The sequence below is a fragment of the Pygocentrus nattereri genome, chromosome 26 (genome assembly GCF_015220715.1).
Source record: "Pygocentrus nattereri isolate fPygNat1 chromosome 26, fPygNat1.pri, whole genome shotgun sequence".
Taxonomy (NCBI): domain Eukaryota; kingdom Metazoa; phylum Chordata; class Actinopteri; order Characiformes; family Serrasalmidae; genus Pygocentrus; species Pygocentrus nattereri.
In genome coordinates this window covers 11,480,308-11,502,631 of record NC_051236.1, presented here as the reverse complement: position 1 = coordinate 11,502,631, position 22,324 = coordinate 11,480,308, and the positions used below count along the sequence as shown (strand labels likewise).

The following is a 22,324-nucleotide window of genomic DNA, read 5'->3' as shown; positions in this document are numbered from 1 at the left end:
ATCTAGGGCATATAAAATCTCCTTAACAGGCAGCAAACCCACGGTTTCCTATCAAGGAGATAATCCGCATGGAGGATGTGCCACCTGAACACAATTCCCTCAATACCACATGCTTGGCTTCTTCTATTTATACACAGCCCAAAGGAGCCTCTCTACTGACCCCATGAGGATGGGAAGAGGAACTGCAGCGAGATGTATCTACAGCCCTACTGACAGATAAAGAGTTTGGTTACAGTACAGTCACATGAAAAAGTTTGGGCATCCCTAGACAAAACTGAATGATTTGCTGTTTTTTTTTTAAGCGAAAATAAGTTAACACATCCTTTATAACTGTCACTGGGCCAGCACCCCTCTTGTCACTGGGGTGGGACCCTCAGTACCTTTAGTCATAAACATAATTGTACCATAATCCATTGAAATTATATTATCTAAGTTGTATTTACTCCACACACTCAGTCTCATCTCCAGGCTTTTTATTGTATGGTTCTGTTTTAAAACATTAGGTTATGAAAAGGTACAAATGTGTACTTTTCACCGGGAAAAACTTATTTAAGGTACAATTGGACCTTAAAACCACTGCTGTACCTTTGAGGGAACATTTACATTGTTTGAACCTTGATGAACGATAAATGTACCAGCACAGACCCTTTATTTCTTACAGTGTATGGAGAACATATTGCAGCACATTTTAGTGCACAAATACTATTTATTGGCTGAACTAAGCACGTTGGGAAAAGTAAACCATAACATGTAGCCCATGCAAAAGTTATGGCATATTTTATATTTAATGTTTTATTTTATCCAGTATGTTAAATTCAGCAAAGGTATGGAAACTGTACACTAAAATTAGCAGTAAATGTCATGTATGAATGTGTTTCCTGTTGAGAATGTGTTAACTTACTGTTGGTTTGAAAATCAACCAAACATGCAATTTTACCGAGGGTGTTAAATTTTTGCATATGACTGTACTTCCTGTAATCCACCTGTATTTACATACTGTAATGCCATCATCCAGCCTTTTTTTAGTCACATTATCAGAAAATCAGAATCAGAAAAAATCAAGATAGTCAATAAGCCCTAAACGTATTTGACTTGTTGAAACACAGAGCAAATAACTCTTATTTTTTCTGTTTAGACTCGATCTAAAAAACCTAATCACACACAGCATAAATTTAAAGTCTAACTCATTTATCTATGGAAGTCCAGCACTTCCAGCTAGAGAGAAAATAATCACTGGTGTGTTTTTCACTTCTCTGTTTTTGACAGCTTGACTTAGGGTCTTGAAATAAATTTTTTTTTTAACAAGGACAAAAATGTAAAAAATATTATTTATTTTTTATATTTATATACAGTACTGTGCGAAAGTCTTAGGCACCCAAGACACTTTCAAAATCCATTTATTTGTGTGGTATGTGTTTATTTGCTGAGAAAAGTGTTAATATTTGAATAAACAAAATTTATAGAATATTATAGTGTGTCTGTTTAACTATTTTCAAACCTCTCCTCCAGGAAGTCCTGTATTATAAGCAGTTAAAAAGCAACTCCTGATTTGACCAATCAGTGCTTCAGTAAATTGAGCTCATAATGTAATTGATGATATTAACAAGTCTCTGTGGCGACTGTGAAGGCGTCATGGAAAAATATGGACCCAAGAAATTCGTGTTACTTTTTATTGTTTTCATGTTTATTTGAATTATGAATATGACTTTATTCTAATGTATATCATGATATACATTAACTCACTGCTGAGGTAAGCTGTTTAAAAGTTTGCTTACATGCCTAAAACTTTCACACAATACTGTATAATTGTTATTATTTGGGTATGACTATTATACTACTACTACTACTACTACTACTACTACTACTAATAATAATAATAATAATAATTATTATTATTATTATTATAAAAATAATAAGTATAAGTTAATTATTTGAGATAGTAAGTCATTATCTCCAGAAAATACGTATTTCTTGTGACGTCAAAATGTTGAAAAAAGTATTATTTTAAGATACTAAGCTAAAACTTTATTTAGAGATATAAAGTCAAAATTTATCAGTAAAGAAAAAAAATGTTGTGAGTGTGCACTTCTCTATGGAAACACTTTCACCAACAAACCCCCTATATATTAAATATATGTAAACTGTCTAAGCCTTAGTGGAGGTTATACATGATACATGATACTTTGGAGGAGCATCATCTGCCAGACAAAACCTCCAAGCTGCTTTATTAACATGGGGGAAAAACACAAAGGCCTACATGGCCGTATGTGTGCACACTTGTACATTTGTGTTAGCGTGCACGTACACGTGTCATTTAAGATAAGCTTACCTCAGCTTCCTGCCTCCTTCTGCTATCTTGGTTTTGTTCAGCAGACCTGCTTTTTCAAGCTCCTACATTGAGAGTTGGCAGAGTGAATGTTAGCATATGTTCAGCAAAGGTGTACAGTATGTTAATGTAGGTACAAGATTAGTGTAAGTTTGTCTGCAGTTCTGTGAGAACAGACTTTGTGCAACAGCTCGTCTACACCAAAAACCTACTGTTTTAGTCTGCATTTATACAATGATTATATTTTTTAGATAACAATAATGAGTGCGAGATGAGATGAGATATCTGTAATTCGCTGCTGTTGGAGCAAAACCTTGTGTCTCCAAAACTGTAACTTTACAGGAGATGAAAAAACATACTTTACTTTACGTACTATACGTAACGCACTGTGCCTTTATATACAATGTATGGTGAAACTGTTTTCAAGAAATACCGAAGAATCAAACTTAGCGTTAAGTGTCAGAGCTCTTATGGTTTATTGGTTGCTCTGGTTACCTTTGGTAGTACTGTGTATATATGAAACAGACCAGTGTCCAGCAGGCCTGATCAGACACGAAGAATGCATATACTGAGCATTATAAACACACAAGCTATAAAACACACTATCTATAAAATGTGAATAAAGCCACTGTGCTACAAATGTCTGGAAAGGTTTTGCAAACCATTTTGGCTGCAAGCAGACACACGGTCAAAAGGTTGTGCAGGCTACTCACAAGAAGAAACACTGCCCTGAATAGTGCTTTGTCCAGCAAGAGAAACACTGAGAAGCAGCCTGGAAAGCTACATGATAAATCATACTTTGTGTTATGGCAATATGAGTTTGTAAACAATGTTAAGGGTGGCTCGAGTATCCTCACACAAGCAGTGCTAAGCGAGATAATTAGATGGGCAGAAAGCAGCATTAGAAGCCCATTTAGGGCTCTTCTGCACCATTCTGCGCTAAACGGCCATTTCCAAGCCCCTCACATACACGGCTCAAAACCTTCTCTATCCTGAACTATTAACCATAATGACTAATCTCACTATCAGTGTTGTATGTAAAATGCACAGATGGTATAAAGCAATAATCGCTATGGTCACAACAAACCTGCATCATCATAAAGAGATTTTAAAGTATTAAACATATATTTATTAGTGTTTGTAGGCCAATATTGAAAAGGCTCTTTCTGCAGCCTGACACAAACAAAAATAAAAGAAGCTGTTCAGGGGGTCTATTATAGATGAAGCGCCTCATGGGACTCACTCACGTGTCACAGGTTACAAATTCTCTACAAGGGTCCCCATTAGCAGGCAAGCAGCTTTTGGTTCCTCATAAGACCAGAGCTTCACTTAGGTGACACAGTGACACAGCGCACAAAAGTGTGCTTGCAGCTCTGATGTCATTACCTGTTAGTATTTCATTTAATTTTTATTTTGGGAATTATGGTAGCATATTCCAGACTTAATTCATTTAAATTCAAATGCCAATTTGTAAATTTAAGCGCAAATTTGAAAACGCTAATTTAATTACATATGTACTATTGTATTTACAATGGGAGTGTACAAAATGCATATTTCAATTTGCATTTTTTGCGCATAATGCTAAGGTAATACGGAAATGGAAAGGGCTTTTGGCATGCGGGGCGTGTTTTAAGAGAAAGTGATAAGTCTGCCTATACTTTGGAAATACTGGAGCAGTTGTTTAATACAATCCAGAGCTAGCAATACCAACCACTGCATGACATTTTAACACGTGCTAACCAAGCAGAGAATAATTCTGTCCAAAGTCATTTTCATGTGGAAGTGATTCTTGACTGGCTGGGAGAGTTTGTGGCTGCACATGCAGCATTAATGACACGATAACTGGTGCTCTGATAAATTGTACTACTAAAGACAAAGCAGAAGGTAGATTCTTATTCAGATTCAATTCCACCTTAAATGGTGCATGTAAATGCCGCACCATTTAGGTGATAACGGGAAATCTGAACAAAAAGCTGATTTATAAGAAGTCTTGTTAAACGTAGTGCATATTTAAAGGTAGCTCCCTACATAAAACTGTGGGTAGGATATTTTCAGGCAGAAGCTCACAGGACTGCTAGTGGACCTGGATGGCCAGTGATGGACATTCTTATTAAGTGTTAGTGAAGTGTTTCCCAGCTGTGCTCTTGGAGGAACGCAAGATGATTGTGGTAAACCAGACCCTTTTTATTTGTAACAGTTAAAGCAGTGAAAGCAGGACAGTGTTGTGACCTGTCACAGTGTCGCTGACGTTGGTGTTCGCACAGCCACAAGCTCTCTTAGTCAGTTAAGAATCACTTCCACATGAAAATCGCTTTGAACAGAATTGCCCTCGGCCTGGCCAGCGAGTGTTAAAATGTCACTATTGCTAACTCTGTAGTCTATTAAACAAGCATCTAACTCTGCTTCAGCACTGCCAAAGCTTAGCCTCATCACTTCCTTTTAAACTCCTCACTTAAAAGTTCCTCCCACGAACAGCGTTTGTGTGGAAGCCTCGCTGACGGTGAAAATGCAATTGCAAACAGGATTGCAAATACATTTTATTTTAGCATTATGGAAGTGTGATGATGCAGAAATGCAATTGCAAATGGAATATTGTTATTCCTTTTATCATATGTCAGAGTAGGAGCACTGAGACAATGAAAATGAAATGTCAAAATTACTTTGTTTTTCCACATTAACAGCCATTATGCATAGAAATGCAACAGAATATTTGCATTATGTCTTAAATAATACACATTTGCATTGGAAATGCAATTGTAAACACACATTTTTCAAATTTGCATTTGAATTTGAATAAAATATGAAGTGTGCGTGTGCGTGTGTGTGTGTGTGTGTGTGTGTGTGTGTGCCTCACCGGAGTCATTCCATCACTGTCTGGAGAGCTGTCAGTAGAAGGTGACTCCACCACCACTTGGTACTCTGACTGTTGAAGGACATTAAAAAGGTATTAGTTTGAGAGATGAGAAAGGCGTTATAATAGTGTGCGTACAGTTTGTGAACTGGGTGTACAGTATGTGAATTAGCCATTAAAAGTTTGAACACAATGAGCAGAAAGCTGTTTAGATCTTGCCATTCTGGTATGGTAGTCAGTATAGTGAGTGACACTGCTGCCCTCCATGTGGTTGGATTTCTCCACCTGGGTAATCGCAACACGCTATACCACTACATTCAGCAAGCTCTGAAACATGATCATAAGTCATTCTAAGAGCGTCTTCACAAAACTGAGGGAACAACTGACAAAAGTAACGGGAAATTGGGAAAAATGCCCCCTTATGAACAATGCCTACTTACTGTAAAGCTAAAACATATCTTTGTATGTGTTTAGCATGTACAGGATGATGAAGTATAAATCTATACACACGTTGGGGAAAGAAACTAGAACTAGCCAATTTTGTTGCTTACCACAAAAAGAAAATGTGTTAATAATGCAAGATACCGCCACCTAGTCTAAGAATCATCTAGGTTTTACAGAACATGCAAATTATGTCAATCTAGTCTTTCCAATTTTCACACAAAAAAAATGTTGTTAATGAAAGTACAATGCTAAAATTTTATATTTTAAAATGAAACCAATACCTTCATATTAGCACAATTCACTCTGACAAAAGACATATGACTAAGATAAACTTGCTACTTAATAATTAGTTACTGTGATTTTATTAATCACATCAACATTTAATTGGTAAGTGTACATGATTATTACATATGACAGACACAAACTCATGTCCTGATTGTCGATAGTGATCACTATAGCTAGCCTATAACACTAAAGCCAGCCAGTTAGTGAAACTCCAATACATAACGTTGTGTATTTGTTGAGATAAATTATATTTCTAGGGTCCATTTAAAAGAAAACCAAATATATTTTTCTTTCAAAACTAATTGTGCTGCTCTCTCCACAATCCCTTTGCATATATTTTTCTTACTTAACCCAAAAAATTAAAAATAAAATATCAAAAACAGCAGGGCAGGGTATATTTGTCTGTGATTCAGATGCACCTTGCCATTTGATGAGATGCTGTCTGTTTGGTTAGAGATCATGGAGTAGGAGTGGCTGATGTGTTCACCGCCCCCAGCCAAGGCGGAGTTTCTGCGCTGTACATCAGCGCTGTTGAAAGAGGCGGAGCTGAGGGCGTCGGATGACGCTGCGCGCTGCATGGTCTACAATAGAAAGGGGAATAAGTGATTCAGCTCTACACACCTGTGCTCATTCCATTATATCGTATCTCAGGTCATTTCAGTTCAGTTCAGTTAAATGTCCAATCTGCCCTTCCCTTTCCATTCAGCACAATTAGCAAACTCATTTACTGTAAGCTGGCTCAAAAGCGGCTTATTGGAGAGGCTGAAACCCCAAGTGTGCAGTGTGGCAGTAGAGATCAGCCCATTGGGTATCCATATGTCCCAGATTACTACTCAGAAAACCCCGAGAATGAAGCGCCTGGTTTAGGACCAGATACGCACAGAGTGATGCTGCTGTACCACTGAACCGCAAAAAACACTGTCATACTTCACAGGAAGAGAACGTTCAGCCTCGACTTTCATATTTACACATTCAGAATAGATCCCTTCATCAATACTGTGGAGCTTAATCCACGCTGTGGGATTTCTAGTGAAGTCGGATGACTATTTTCAAGGTTTATAAATAAGCATAATATACAATTGATTTGCCTCACCTGACTCAGCTGCCAAGCATTTGCATTCTGTGTACTGTAGGTGAAGTCAGGGGAGAGCTACAAGAGGGAGTGAGAGAAAGAGTGAGACAGAGAGAGAGAGAGAGAGAGAGAGAGAGAGAGAGAGAGAGAGAGGTTTTTGAAAGGTTTTGAGTATGAAAATCTTTAGGACACAATGACTCACGACTCACGTACACGATCACGCAGTGACAGGATGCTGAGGTGGACACTCACCACACAGGCACAGCCAAACTGAAACTAACCGTTTAGTTTAACTAACCGTCGGCAGTGTTCTAAACCTTTCTGCTCTACCTAAAAAATACCTAAAGAACTACACGACCTTCTGAAACAGTCTAAACTTTCAGTGCAGTCACAAACCTACATGATCTATCAGTTAGCTTTCAGCAGTCCCACTACCTCTAAACGTGTGCCGATGTACGACTGTGTTCTATTCTATTTCTACATTCCGCTTCGTTGGATGTGCCATTCTCTAACTATGTGTTAGTTCCTGCATGTCAGCTGAAATAACAGTCAGAGTCGAGTTTCTTCCTCTTTGGTTAAAACATCACACCCAACTTACAGCAGCAGAACGCCTCAATCTGCCCTCAGATTACAATCAAGCAAACTCCAGCTTAATCCAGAGGAGAGTCTGCTACTTCCAGCAGCTCCATTTCTTTCCTTCTCGTTCTTTACCACACACATATGAGCGACGTACACAAATTTTCTAATCCAAACCACAGCCCCTGCCCACTTCGGTCACTGCTTTTTTCTTCTTTTCCGTTGTAAAGATGAACTTCCTTGTTTTTTTTTTGTTTTTTTTTTTTTGAGGAAGGTGTCAAAATCAACTTGTAACATAACTTTCTCTCTCCGTTACATGCTCTTTCTCGCTTTCTCTCTTCCTTTCCAGAACAAGGAAGTAGCATTTCTTGAGTTTTCTGACATTTATAATCTCCTTCCCTATTACAGTCCATTAACTCCTTAACATTTATGCCAGCAGGTCCGGTTTTCTATGTAGTTACTATATAATAATGCTGAGGATGTGGACATGCATAAATGTTAAGGGATTAAACCCATGTAACCCTTGTTACATGGACATCAAGTGGCCTTTTTGGAGTCACTTAAGTACAACACTGTCAGAAAAAAGGTTCTGTACAGGTCCATTTTCATCCCACAAGGCACAAATAGTGTGGTTTGACATTGTCATTTTGGCATTTAATGTTACTTCTTATATTCTATAGTATAGCACCTCTCAGCCTCATAGGTTTGATAGAATTCACAGCTTTGTATCATATTCGTGTTTTGTACATCAGTGTTCTTTCACCACAATACCCAGCATGCATTACACAACTTTGCACAATCATTGGGATCAAGAAATCTTCACTGCTAGCTACTGATATAGAAGCTATTAAATACATTTGTAATGCTAGCTCACATCTATTAGTTGCCAAATCTTTTCCTTTGTTAAAGAAATAATTCAGCCAGCCAGCTAAAAAAATGTCAAACAGCCCATCCACAAGTATCTACAGCAAAGTGCTTGAAGACATTTCAAATTCACTCCACCTTCAAGATACATCAAAAACGTTGTTTCCTAATTTTTAAAGTAGAAAACCATCATCTAGAGAATACAGCATCACTGACAAAGGCAAGTATACACTCAGAAATAAAGGTGTCAAAAAGAGTTCTTCATGCGACATCAGAAGAAACCCTTACATGGATGGCACCATGTTCATAAATGAGTTGAGTGAGTCTGAAGAACCTTATTAAAGTTTAAGGAACACTAAACATAATGTAAAAATTCTAAGAAGAACCCTTAAATTGGCATACACCATCGAAAGGTTCCTTAAACCTTTGAAAGGTTCTACACACTAACAAATCTAACAAATCTACACTCTACAAATCTGTATGCGTGTGTGTGCGTTTGCATGTTATGAATATATGAACCTGCTCTGGCCCTCAGCATTAGATCAACAGGCATTAGCCTCTTAGCACTAGCAGGATTAGCTAAACAAAAAAGCCATTTGAGGGAAATAAATAAATAAGTGAAGCTGGAAGGCGTAATCCCCTTTTTAATTTGGCTCTGCCTTCTGCTCTAATCTGCACCATGAGGCAGACCCTCTGCGTGCTCGGGCAATCTGCCACTCTGTGTGTCTGAGTGTGTCTGTGTCAATGGGTGAATGAGAGAAGTCTGGCTAGAAAGTAAAGGATTGTCCAGAGATAATGTCATCCAGAAAATGCAGCACAGCTTTGTACTTTTATGTCCTTTTCTGTGTAATAGCTCAATTTCTAATATGACTTAATCTGCTGTTAATCAGCTCAGTTCTTACATGCATACAGTGCATTTTACTATTCACACACAAACCCACACACACACCCACACACACACAAACACATATTCACAAAGGGAAGCAGTTAGAGAGCAGCCAGGGATAACCCTACACTTCATCTCTTGGACGTCATTATGAGGATTAAGTGGGCCTAAAGCCATACAGCATTCAGCAAGCACCTGCACAAACAACACTAAGCACAGTCACAATTTTTCTCTTCATCTGAAAGCAGTCCGCCACGTCTGAACACAACTTACGCATCTATAGTACCATTTAAAGTCTGAAATCAAAGTTTTCAATAATATAAAATCAATAGGTCAATATTTTATACCCAGAGAAGGGTATAAAATGGTTCTAATATGTGAATGTTGTGCAGCTCATATTGATCATATTTCAAAAGTGGAAATCAACTCTCAATGTACACAATTTGAACAAATGAACTATGTATACAGATTACAGTATTACTGTAATACTTTATTATTAATTATGATTTATTATATTAATTATGATTATTCTTTATCATTTATTATTTGTATACGTTAGAATCATACATAAAATAACAAAAGCTATTAATATGGCATGCGGTAACAGATTTTTGAATAGTAGCAAGGCTGTGCATAAACAAATTGTGCATGCAGTGAGAGCTGTGAAAAAACTGGAAGCTGTGAAAACCAGAAGCAGCATGTAAAAAGTACAGAACTCATTTTCTGCACAATAGTTCAGCACTATTAGTACTGAAGTAGCATTTTGGGGCATTATTGGGCAGGAGGAAACCCAGATCAGCAGGAATATAGCCATGGTTGTAGTCAAATTTCAAAATTCAAAGACATTTCAAAGCAAACAGACGATAGTAAAGCCAGTAGGCTCAACAGGAAGCCCCTCAACTCTCAGATATAGAAACGCCTTCAGAACAACTTTTTTTTCCAGCAGGCAAACCATAAAACCTTAAATTGTTGCTGAATTTATGCATGACTTTACACCACCAAACTAAACAACTTCTGAGCATTCCAGACTTTGCCAGGCCTTTGTTTACAAACATCTGGATTTGTCTAGTGTTTGAATTACCTGATGGACTACAACTACCATAAACACAAGAACCTAACCTGCATCACAGTCTGAAAGACTACACTCAAGGAGACGACTTGGGCAGTGGGGACATGTCTGTCCATACTGCATGCATTACATAGTTGGAATAGCGAACGAATAACTGACTTCAACTTTTAGAAGACAAAATATTTAAACAGAGATGCACAAACATGCACATGTGAAGGTCCATCACACAGGTGCAACTGCCATGTTTTTTTATTCATGTAGGATTACTTATTTCTAGCAGGTGCAAGTAAATTGTTGGACTGTACAACACTGAAACAGATGATTTCTGGTAGATAATTTTTGTTCTGATTCAGTGGTGCCCTCTAGCACCATCTATGTTTCAGTTTTAACACTTCTGTAGCAGTTTACGCTACAGTATTTCAGGACATCCTCTGAAGATAGTGTAAGATTCAACGAAAAGACAAATGGGCCAATGACCTTGTGTGCAGTGTCATACTTTTACTTAAGAATAACTTTCTGCTACAGAACATCTACACAAGCAGACTGTGTTTGAAGCAATACAAATTAAATGTACACAATTTCCCACCTAAAGCTAAATTTGCTTCCTTTTTTTTTGCACTGGACGTAAGATACAAAGTAGTGAACATGTAACCGAAGCTTGTAACTCACCAATTAGCATAATGCAAACTGCATGCCTAAATCTTCACAGAATTACATCAAACGGTGTTTAGTTGTTGAAGCTACACTATGCAATTTTTTGTGTTAAAATTGAAAGTAGCCTTACTGAGTCAGCAGGAAAAATGTGAGTCAAAGTGTGACTCTGTAAAGCCTGAAATAATAATATGAGTTTTCTGGGCCATAATATGTCTTAATGTATGTATGTCACATGTACAGACACAAAAAGAAGGTCCAGCTCAATGTTTAGGCTTCAAATCCAAAATCAGCATTATTCTGAGGAAGATATGAGGATAATATTACATAATTCACTCATATCCTCAGAAGACATGAGTTCTGATTGCATTCGCTTTAAAAAATCTTTTAACACACTTGATTTTATCCGCTTGGTAAAGGGGTCCAAATCACAGGGTAAAGTAAAAAGTTTGTAAATTGGATTTTTCTCTTAACTCTCACTTTAATTGCATACAGGCAGGCACATACAGACACAGTCTCACATGTATAGCTGCTTTACCCTGTGCAATGACTTGCTTCCTGAGTTGTGTAGGGGAAGTGACAGGTGGCTGGTGTCCCGGGGGAAAGTCCCAACCTGTGTTGCAGAACCCTGAAAAAGAGAGTGAAAGTGGGATACATAAGAAAGTTAAAGAGGCTGGAGATGTCAAATACCCTAGTAGTTACTGTGTGAAATAATTTGTGATGAAACATGAAATGTTGCAGCTTCACTTTTCTTTGAAGTCTAGAGCTATCACTGTTTTAATATCCATTTGAATTATATTACATCATTTATAATAACATAACTAATTCAGTAACACAAAACAAACTGCATGTATTGCTAATTTTCTAAGTGAAAATAAGTGAATGCTTCCTTTACAGAGAACACACTCAAATATGATACTTTTCTGCAAACCTTACCTGAAAATGTCAGGTACCTGAAAATTGTGTTTAGTTTAACATACTGCACAACAATAAAACCAAAAAACCATAACTTTTGTTTTGTTCAGAACTGTGTTCTCTGTATAGGGCGTGCATTTATGTACTTACTTAAACTTTTGCATAAGACCACAATTCATTAAATTAAAATTCAATTTAAATTTTATCAGCTGGTTAGAGAATACACTTCTGACTTTTTTCCTTTTCTTTAAATTTCAATAAATTCTCCACAAAACAAGACTGTTTACACAACAATAGCATTACATCAAATTTTAATCATGCTACAATATCACACATTTTATATGCAAACATTAATTTTACAGCAATCAAAGGTTTAGAATCTGCACTTGTGATAGCATTTTTCCGCTTGTCAACATAAGTGATGTTGTTCTTATTGCAGACACAACTTCTTAGTGTCAAACTAAGGGTTCTGAGACCCTTCTGAGGGCAGATGTTTAGTGTGTTGTAACGTGCTTATTATATATACTTGTCTAGTTGTTATCAAATTGAGGGTCATAAATGAGTACCTGACAGGTTATCATGCTTTGGCCATGGTCACTCTGGCGAGCTCGACGTGGTGGCTTCCATGAGCGCTCCCTGGTAACTGTGTTAACATAGAAATAGCGGCCGGTGGCGGGGTCTTGGTACTGTTCCCACAGCTGTAGTATCTGTAAGGGCTTCTGACCCGGGAGTGGACAAGGAGGCTCCGCCCACTGTCTGCGCCCCTGCCCCGGCAATGAACTTTGGGAAGAGTAGGCCTGAGAGGAAAACTGAAGTGGAGAGAGAGAGAGAGAGAGAGAGAGAGAGAGACAGAGAGAGAGAGAGAGAGACAGAGAGAGAGAGAGAGAGAGAGAGAGAGAGAGAGAGAGAGGAAAGTTTCATTTATAGCTCTCAAATAATTTTATGTAATTAGGCTCAAACGGACACTTTGTGGTTGCTCCCGACTCACAGACAAAACTCTGGCATCATGAGCAACTAGAATTCTACCCTAAATACAGTCAGCAAACATTTGGTGCCTGACATTTACTTCCTTAGTTTTGCAGTGGAGGCTAATGCAGCTAACAAGTAACAGAAACCTGTTTCATTGTTAGTTACAATCAGTGTTGCATCTCTAGTGCAAAATTAAGGAAGCAAACTTTCGATACAATTGCTGCGTTTGCCATAAGTTGGAAGTAGGAAGTCAGACTTCAGAATTACATCATTTTCAGCCTCCATGTGTTCCTCTGTAAAAAAGTAGGGAAAAAACCATGACGCCATGAAAGTCAGTATTATTAGCAACAATCCAGCTAACATCACTCAGCAGGAAAAACACCTTAGACCAGCATGAATTCATGCTGCTCTAAGCTGGTCTAGACCAGTTTTATGCTGGTCTGGTTTAGCTGGTTATCAGGCACAGGCAAGCTGGTTGACTAGCATCTAAAACACAACATATGCTGGTTTTGCTGGTGACCAGCCATTCTGGACTGTGCTGTTCTAGCAGAGAAGTGATGAGTGATAACTCATATATAAGTTCTATTATAAACTCATCTAAAAGCAGAGAGGTGATATTTTAATAATATTGAGGGTGTGAACAACTACATTAATATGATGTCATTTCCTAAAGTTCAGGGTTGAGAATGCTTTCCCAACTTTCTGAGTAGGAATTACTAGTTAAGGGAGCATTTTCTTTGGTTTTTCCTTTGGTCAAAGGTTGAAAGTTGGGTTTGGTTGAGCAGAGCATGAATGTTCTCACTGTCACACAAAACCTTTATCTCAATTTTGTTTTGTTTTTTTTTTACTTTTTGCATAATTTGAAAACTCCAGTTACATTGTGTTAACATTTAATGATGAATGTGCCAACAGAAATGTATGGAGCCCTGCTGGTGGCATCCCATATAAATAAAAACAAAGCGTGGCCACGCCTTATTGGTGTGTGGAAACAAGATCCTGTGGCAACGAGTTAGTAAGGCATGGAAATGAGATCATGAAGTTGTGACCATTACTAAGTCATGGCCATGCATTAGGATCTCATTCCCATGTCTTACTAAGTTGTGGCCATGCATTAGGATCTCATTCCCATGCCTCACTAAGTCATGGCCACAACCTAATTATCTTGTTCCCATGGCTTACTAAGTTGTGGGCACACATTAATTTATAAAGAATGTCACCAGCGGGGCTCCATAGAAATGGTCCAAATTACTTGAATGAAATATTTCTACATTAACATCACAAGTTCAAATTGTTTTCCGTGTTCTGTAAACTTACCAATTTGGAGATACAAGGTTTTGTTCCTACAGCAACAAAATGTCTTTGACGACTGTCCACATTTGTTGGAAGAGGAATATTTGGTAAATTAGATTTTTAGCCAAACTGTTCCTTTAAGAAGTAAGTCAGGTTCTGTGAATCACATGCATTGCTAGTACACAGATTCAATAAATATAAGAACATACAACAAACATAGATGACTATAAGTCAGCATTATGCTGGACTTTTAGCCTCACAAGCAGTGTAATTAAAGTGTTTATGTATGTCGAGTGCTGTTAAACAGACCACCATTCATTTATTTAATTTCCATATTCTATATTTCCGTAGATATTTCTGAGGCGATTCGATATAAGATAATCCTCTTGCATAAGGAAGGAGAAAGTTAGAGGACAATAAGTGAAGAAACACGGGTTTCTAATACTGGAGCTCAAAAATAATGAAAACATATAGAGAAAACCGAACTCCTCATAAATGAGGGCTGGTAGACCACCAAACCTGTCCCCATCAGACAAACAGCACTTGAAGCTTTCATCTTTGAGAGAGAGGAGGAAATCAAAATGTGAAAAATCCATATTTGTTTCTGATCATCATTCCACTGTGAGAAGACAACTTAACACTGTGAGTCTGAAAGGGTGTGTGTCAAGACGCCTCAAGAAGCTCAACCAGACCTCAACATCATTGAATGTGTTTGGGATTACTTGGATCATGAGTAGCAGAAAATGCAACCTCTAAGACTGAACTTTGGAGGTGTGGAAAAACATCCATGCAGATTTCTCTGGAAAACTGAAAGGAAGGCCGTGAAAAGAATGAGAACTGCAATAAAGGCAACATGGACACAGTAAACACTGAAAGATTTGATATTATATTTAGTTGTTGAGTTGTTTCTGCATATTTTTTTTTATAATTATAATTTCTAATAATGGGGTGGCATGGTGGCGCAGTGGGTAGCGCTGTCGCCTCACAGCGAGGAGGGCCTGGGTTCGATTCCCCGGCCGGGTGACCAGGGTCCTCTCTGTGTGGAGTTTGCATGTTCTCCCAGTGTCTGCGTGGGTTTCCTCCGGGTTCTCCGGTTTCCTCCCACAGTCCAAAGACATGCAGTCGGGCCAATTGGACATGCTACATTGCCCCTAGGTGTGAGTGTGTGAGTGACTGTCTGTGTCTGTCTGTTTGCCCTGCGATGGACTGGCAACCTGACGGAGAAGCGGCTTAGAAAATGGATGGATGGATGGAATTTCTAATAATTTGAACTTGTATGTTTTGACTATGAACATCACAAAGAGTTGGTATGATGACTAAGAATAATTGGTCCTGCAAGCAGCTCAACATCACAACTGGCAAGCAGAAATGAGTTAAACTTTAAGACACAGACAGGCAGAAAGAGAAGGAGCAGAGAGAGACAGACAGACAAGATAGACAGACAGATCAACAGAAACAGCTTAAGGCAGAGGGGAGAAACAGAGAGAAAGAAACAGCCATTAAAGGCTTTCAAAACTGCACACAGGAAAAAAAATATCTGACTCACGAATAATGCAACTTAGACAGAAAAAAAACTCACAGGAGCTGATGTCACCTCAAGCACTGACTGGAGATAAAAGCATTGACTGAAATGAACTCCGATTTAATCCTTCAGGCACCCTTGGTTTTCACTGCATTTGGGTGTATATGGGTAAAGGACTGGTCCAGGTAGGTCAAGGTGAGTGCATGCAGCCCAAATTGGATTACATAACTCAGCTCTGGTGATGACCCACAACTTGCCTGCACGTGTGAACTAATTGTAATGCTATAAAATCACCAGCAGATGGCTGTCTGACTGATGTTAAGAGCAACAGGACATGTTACATTTGATGAAACTGCAAGGTTCCATATGTGGGTCCACACCTCAATTCCTTATAGCCTGAGCTACATAACTTACAGTTTAGTTTTATAGTAGTGACTGAATAAATTATAGTGAATAATAGATTTCAAAGGGGAATTCCACCTGTTTTTCAAAATTTCTGAATAATTCGGTCATTGATTAATGGTAACAAAGCCATTTTTGATGTAAAATAGTTGCTGTAGAGAAACTTAGAGACTCCCAATACTTTACAGCAGTGGTGATAGGACACAACATAAATGCAGCCAATAAATTACTATCCAAAACCACCAGTAAACCTAAATGCGCCTTCTGAGCTTTATATGTAATGCTGATGATGGTAAAATAATTACAGAGTTTTCTATGATTTTAAAAAATACATTCAACAACGTCTCAGGCATGTAATAACTTTCTTTGAGCTTTTAGAGGCATTAACCTTTATGTCTGGTACCTATCACCATCACTGTGAACAATTCTGACTCTGTAAGATTCTCTAGAATGGAGTATTTCATCAAACCACCCTGAACAACTAGAAATAAAAAAAAAATCTGTGGACAGCCCTTTCAAGATTAGTAAATGAATAACAAATCTGTGATTTAAGGAACTGAAAGGGCTTCTCTTACTTGTATTTTTGTGAATCGTGTGGTTTTACAAGATAGCAAGAGAGCAGGCGTGTTTTATATGAGCTTCCACAATCATACAACATGGCCTGTCTTCACCTAAAACAGTTTTATTTTCAGCCCTTGCAGGCTTTAGACACTTTGTGTATATTTACATTACGTTTACATTTATCTATCCAGAGCAACTCACAAGTTAATCATATTAGAGATGTAGGCGAATGTAGTGTCAGGAGTCTTGCCAAAGGACTCTTATTGGTATTGTGTGGTGTTCTGGCACGTACATTCTGTCAATTTCACCATAACCATTCAAGCAATACTGAAAAAACAGTTTTATTCAAGGGAATGTCAGTGTTCAAGAGAGTGGTCAAAGACTACAGTGCATGGAGTCATGTTGCTGACCTTACTGTATAAAGCAAGGCTGCTTGATCCCACCCCTTCGGTCGGTAAGAGCACACATATAGATATTTATATGATTTTTATACTCAATTTATTACATTTTTTATTTTCCTTTTAAACTGTATCTTTAGTATATTTAGTAAACAAATATAGTGTAATAATATAAGAACACTTAAAAGATTTTTTAATTCCACTTTATTTACAGACAGAGTTTTGTTCACAAATAATTACAGATTGCTCTGGACACCGTTCATTCATTTAACTTCCAACAGTCATTGTATAAAAGTTATTCAGAAACTTAATAAGGAATCAATTTTAGTATTTAGTGAGTCTACACTTTGCCATTATTACAGCTTCCATTCTTTTCTTTCTTTCTTTTTTTTTAAAGAAAGGTCTCTGGGGTGTTCAGTCCATTGGTCTGAGAAGACCAGCAGCTGCTTTGTTTTGGAAATCATCCCTGTCCAAAAAAAAACCCAAGTATGTCCAAAATAGCAACTTTACAGGAGAATGAAAAAAGCTCTTCACATTTACAATAAGTTAATGTCAAGAAATTCTGGAGCATTTCTATTGGTCCATTATTCATGCCATTTTTATTCAATGTAAGGGCTTCCTGACAGCTACGCATTCTTTCAGACCCGTAATGCTGACTTGTCCTCTCACAGTGAAAGGATGGGCAAAAACACGTGTGGATTTTTTCAAATCTGAAGCAGCTTGATTTTCTCCTCTCTCAAAAATGAAAGCTGTAAGTGCTGTTTATCTGGTGGGTGCTCTTTTGGAGGTCTACTAGGTCTTGCACGGTTGTTATGGGTCCCATTTTCTCCTTCAGAAATCCTTTATTTTTACTTTACTTTATACTTTATTTTCCTTTATCTGCCCCCTTTCCTTATCTAAGTGGAATAACTTACATATAGTCTCCTCTGAAATATCTCCTAAAAATGAATATATTGAGCTTAATGGCTGTTTTGACTGGAAATTAAACAAAGGATGGACTCTGACTCGGCTCCTATGTACTGTAGAAACCCCCAAACTTCATTTTTAAAGCATGCTTTTGTAGTGAGTTTCGGTATGCAGTTATTGGCTGGAGATCCGTTACTGACGATGTCACTTCCTATGCCGTTCTAGAGGGGAAACAGTTGTGGTTTAAATGAATTTTTTCCACTGTTGTTATCTCTGTTCTTTGTGTGTGGGAATGTGTGTGCTTTTACCTCTACTGTCCAAAACACACAGACTCAGAAACACTTCCAACTAACAGAATGATCGTCTTGACCTTTACACTAACGTCATTTATGACCACAGCTCATGCATGCACTGTTCGCTTACATCATCTTTGAACGCAGGATCTGAGTGATCAGTCTCTGAGACAGAAAAGAGATCATTTCACACCAGGAATTTTAAAAGAGATTTCACTCTAAAAGTGTGACCAGAGTTGTCACACACTGGCATATCAGTAGGCACATCAGTGTGTCCATCAGCAGAGTGGAAGTCTGAGGCCATGTGCTGGAACAGCTCAGAGAGCAGAGCTATTTCTGTCTGACTGCAACTGCTTCAAGATTTTAGCAGAGTATTTATGGGTCTGTATAAAGAGTTCATTAAAAATAGAGGGTGCATAAAAAAAAAATCAGGGGTTCAAGGTGTGACCAAAGCTCCAGCTGACATGCTGAAGTATCCAAATGTGTGCTTCTTTTCATACATTTCCTGGACAAAAATGTCCTGAGTTTGTAAGAAAGCAGAGGAAAACAAGGCTTCCCTACAGGCCAAAATGAAAAATGTTCCCCATTTTGTCTGGCGTTTATTACAAAAAAATAAATTTAAAACAGAAAAAATAACATGTATACATACTGAAGTTAAGATAAGGGTTAGGTTTAGGATTGGGATAAACACATTTTATGCTTTTATTTCCCCAAAATATGTTAAATTGCACAAATAAGGGACTGGGCATAATGTAGATGTCTTTCTGTAACAGAGATCTGTAACAGTCTAAAAGGAACTCACTCTCTTTACTTCTAGTGCTTTGATGTGATTTTGCCTTCCTTTAGCTAAACACACAGGAAATATGTTAAGTAGCATTTAGGCCATCTCTTAATGACTAAAATGTCACTAACATGAATTTCTAAAATACTATGTTCAGTGATATTTAAAGACATAGTTTGTGCTCTGTCTTTCAAGAATGAGAAAGTGCAGTTTTGACTATTTTTGGATGTTTATTTAAAGAGAAATGGGGAGAACGTTGAATAATCTGTAATGCTGAAGGATGCGACTCAAAAAATCAGTTATTTTTTAGCACATTTCATTTAATAGTTGGGGTTTTTATTGATTTGTATTTATTACTTTTATATTTATCTGGAATTGTGTCATTTCTTCAATTCTTCTTGAAGTTTTCACACAAGGCAAAGGCTAATTAGTTTTTTTTTTTTTAAATCATACCAAAAATGAAACAAACATGCAGATACAAGGTTTTTGCCTTACAGTGGGTCATATTCATATTACTTATTTTATTGGTTACGGCTTTAATTTTGTCAGTTATCAATGGTTGTAATAACATGGGTCACATTACTTACTTACACATACATGTAATACATAGGGACATATTATATATGTAGATACTATTTATGTAGGTACTTATATATATATATATATATATATATATATATATATATGCATTTATATATATATATATATATATATATATATATATATATATATATATATATATATATATATATATACACACACACACACACACACACACACACACACACACAACCCCAATTGTAATGAAGTTGGGACGTTGTGTAAAACAGAATTAAAAATGAAGAAAACAGAATATGATGATTTGCAAATCGTTTTCAACCTATATTCAATTGAATACACTACAAAGACAAGATATTTAATGTTCAAACAGATAAACTTTACTGTTTTATGCAAATATTCACTCATTTTGAATTTGATGCCTGCAACACGTTCCAAAGAAGTTGACTTCGAACCCTCAGGCAGCACTGCATTAAAAACCGACATCATTCTGTAATGGATTTTACCACATGGGCTCAGGAACACTTCAGAAAACCACTGTCAGTGAACACAGTTCGTCGCTCCGTCTACAAGTGCAAGTTAAAACTCTGCCATGCAAAGCAAAAGCCATATATCAACAACACCCAGAAACGCTGATGGCTTCTCTGGGCCCGAGCTCATCTGAGACGGACTGACGCAAAGTGGAAAAGTGTTTTTGGAAATCATGGACATCGTGTCCTCCGGGCCAAAGAGGAAAAGGACTGTCTGGATTGCTATCAAAGTTCAAAAGCCAGCATCTCTGATGGTGTGGGGGTGTGTTAGTGCCCATGGCATGTGTAACCTGCACATCTGTGAAGGCCCCATTAATGCTGAAAGGTACATACAGGTTTTGGAGCAACATATGCTGCCATCCAAACAGCGTCTTTTTCAGGGACATCCCTGCTTATTACAGCAAGACAATGCCAAGCCACATTCTACACTTGTTACAACAGCATGGCTTCGTAGTAAAAGAGTGTGGGTACTAGACTGGCCTGCCTGCAGTCCAGACCTGTCTCCCACTGAAAATGTGTGGCACATTATGAAGCACAAAACACGACAACGGAGACCCCGGACTGTTGAGCAGCTGAAGTTGTACATCAAGCAAGAATGGGAAAGAATTCCACCTACAAAGCTTCAACAATTAGTGTCCTCAGTTCCCAAACACTTATTGAGTGTTGTTAAAAGGAAAGGTGATGTAACACAGTGGTAAAGGTGCCCCTGTCCCAACTTCTTGTTTGTTTTGTTACACTTCTTGTTAAAACTCTGTCTTTTCTGGAATTCTGTGAAGCTGCTGTGCAACAACATCCGTTGTAAAAAGCACTATACAAATAAATTTGATTTGATTTGACTATGTAACGTGTTGCAGGCATCAAATTCAAAATTAACAATAAAGTTTATCCGTTTGAACATTAAATATCCTGTCTTTGTAGTGTATTCAATTGAATATAGATTGAAAAGGATTTGCAAATCATCGTATTCTGTTTTTATTTATGTTTTACACAACGTCCCAACTTCTTTGGAATTGTGGTTTTATATATATATATATATATATATATATATATATATATATATATATATATATATATGTGTGTGTTTGTGTGTGTGTGTGTGTGTGTATGTGTGTGTTTGTGTGTGAGAACGTTATGGAGATTGCTTGGTGAGGATGAAGAGCTTTTGAGTGTGTGTGTTTGTGTGTGTGTTATGTAAACTGTGTGGTGGGCAATGAGGAGCTTGTGACCTGAATGTAGCTGTAATCCCTGATTACTCAGCTTAGAGACATGAGTGCACGAGCTAGAATGAGAGGAAGAGAGAGAGAGAGAGAGAGAGAAACGAGAAAAGAGGGATGAAGAAAAGGAAAGAGAATGAGTGAGCGTAGATGGCTTGAGATGAGTCAATATCAGCCCGATAATTACAGTGCAGTCCTGCGGCAGTGATCTATTATTTTTGTCAATATTGATATGTGTGCAGTGCTGAGCAAATGCCTTAAGTCACCTGAGAAAATCACATTTAAAGCTATTTTACTGCAGAGTAAGCATTTATTTGTTAACATCAGAATTAATACAACTAAGCATAAATCCAATACATTGTGGTTTTATGTACTGTATGTCAGGGTGTTGGCTTGTCTGTTATTACAGGTGTGCTTGTGAATTAAATATATTACTTTCTGAACAAAGCAAATCTTGTTTTTTTTTTATGTATTAATATGGAGTTGTTCATATGAAAACAAATTTTCATCATTTTTCCCTTACCCCAGACACAGTCAGTCAGCCAAAACATGTTTGATATTTGAAGAAGAAGGAGGGTAGATTTTAAGTTGCATAGACTTTCATTTCTTGTTAGCTACATCAGCTTGTGTGCTGTACAAACCTTGGACATCAAATTTGTCTTTGCTGACTAATTAATGGGAAAATTACGTAATTTTTTTCAGTGAACCACTCATTTAAACTATTAACTCAGACACATAAATGGCTATTTCTGTCACAAACTACTATTTTACCAAGACCAGGAAGGTCTTCCTTTCCAGGAAGGCTTTACACTAGATGCTGAAATGATGCTGTGAGGATTTAATGTATTTAGCCACAAAAGAATTAGTGAAGTCAGGTACTTATGTTGGATATTTACTTTTGGATCACTCCAACTCATCCCAACGGTATTACACAGTTAATAAATAATATAAAATTCATAGA

At 37.5% G+C, this 22,324-nt stretch overlaps 1 protein-coding gene across 1 annotated transcript in view; it reads right to left on the bottom strand.

Annotated features, from left to right (window-relative positions):
• Window positions 1–22,324, bottom strand: part of arhgap9 (Rho GTPase activating protein 9) — a 61,157-nt gene that overhangs the window by 15,764 nt on the left and 23,069 nt on the right. The window contains 6 exon segments of the mRNA XM_037534880.1: window positions 2,330–2,391; window positions 5,181–5,249; window positions 6,326–6,487; window positions 7,000–7,056; window positions 11,563–11,652; window positions 12,506–12,748. Of these exon segments, the coding sequence (XP_037390777.1) occupies window positions 2,330–2,391; window positions 5,181–5,249; window positions 6,326–6,487; window positions 7,000–7,056; window positions 11,563–11,652; window positions 12,506–12,748 (683 nt within the window).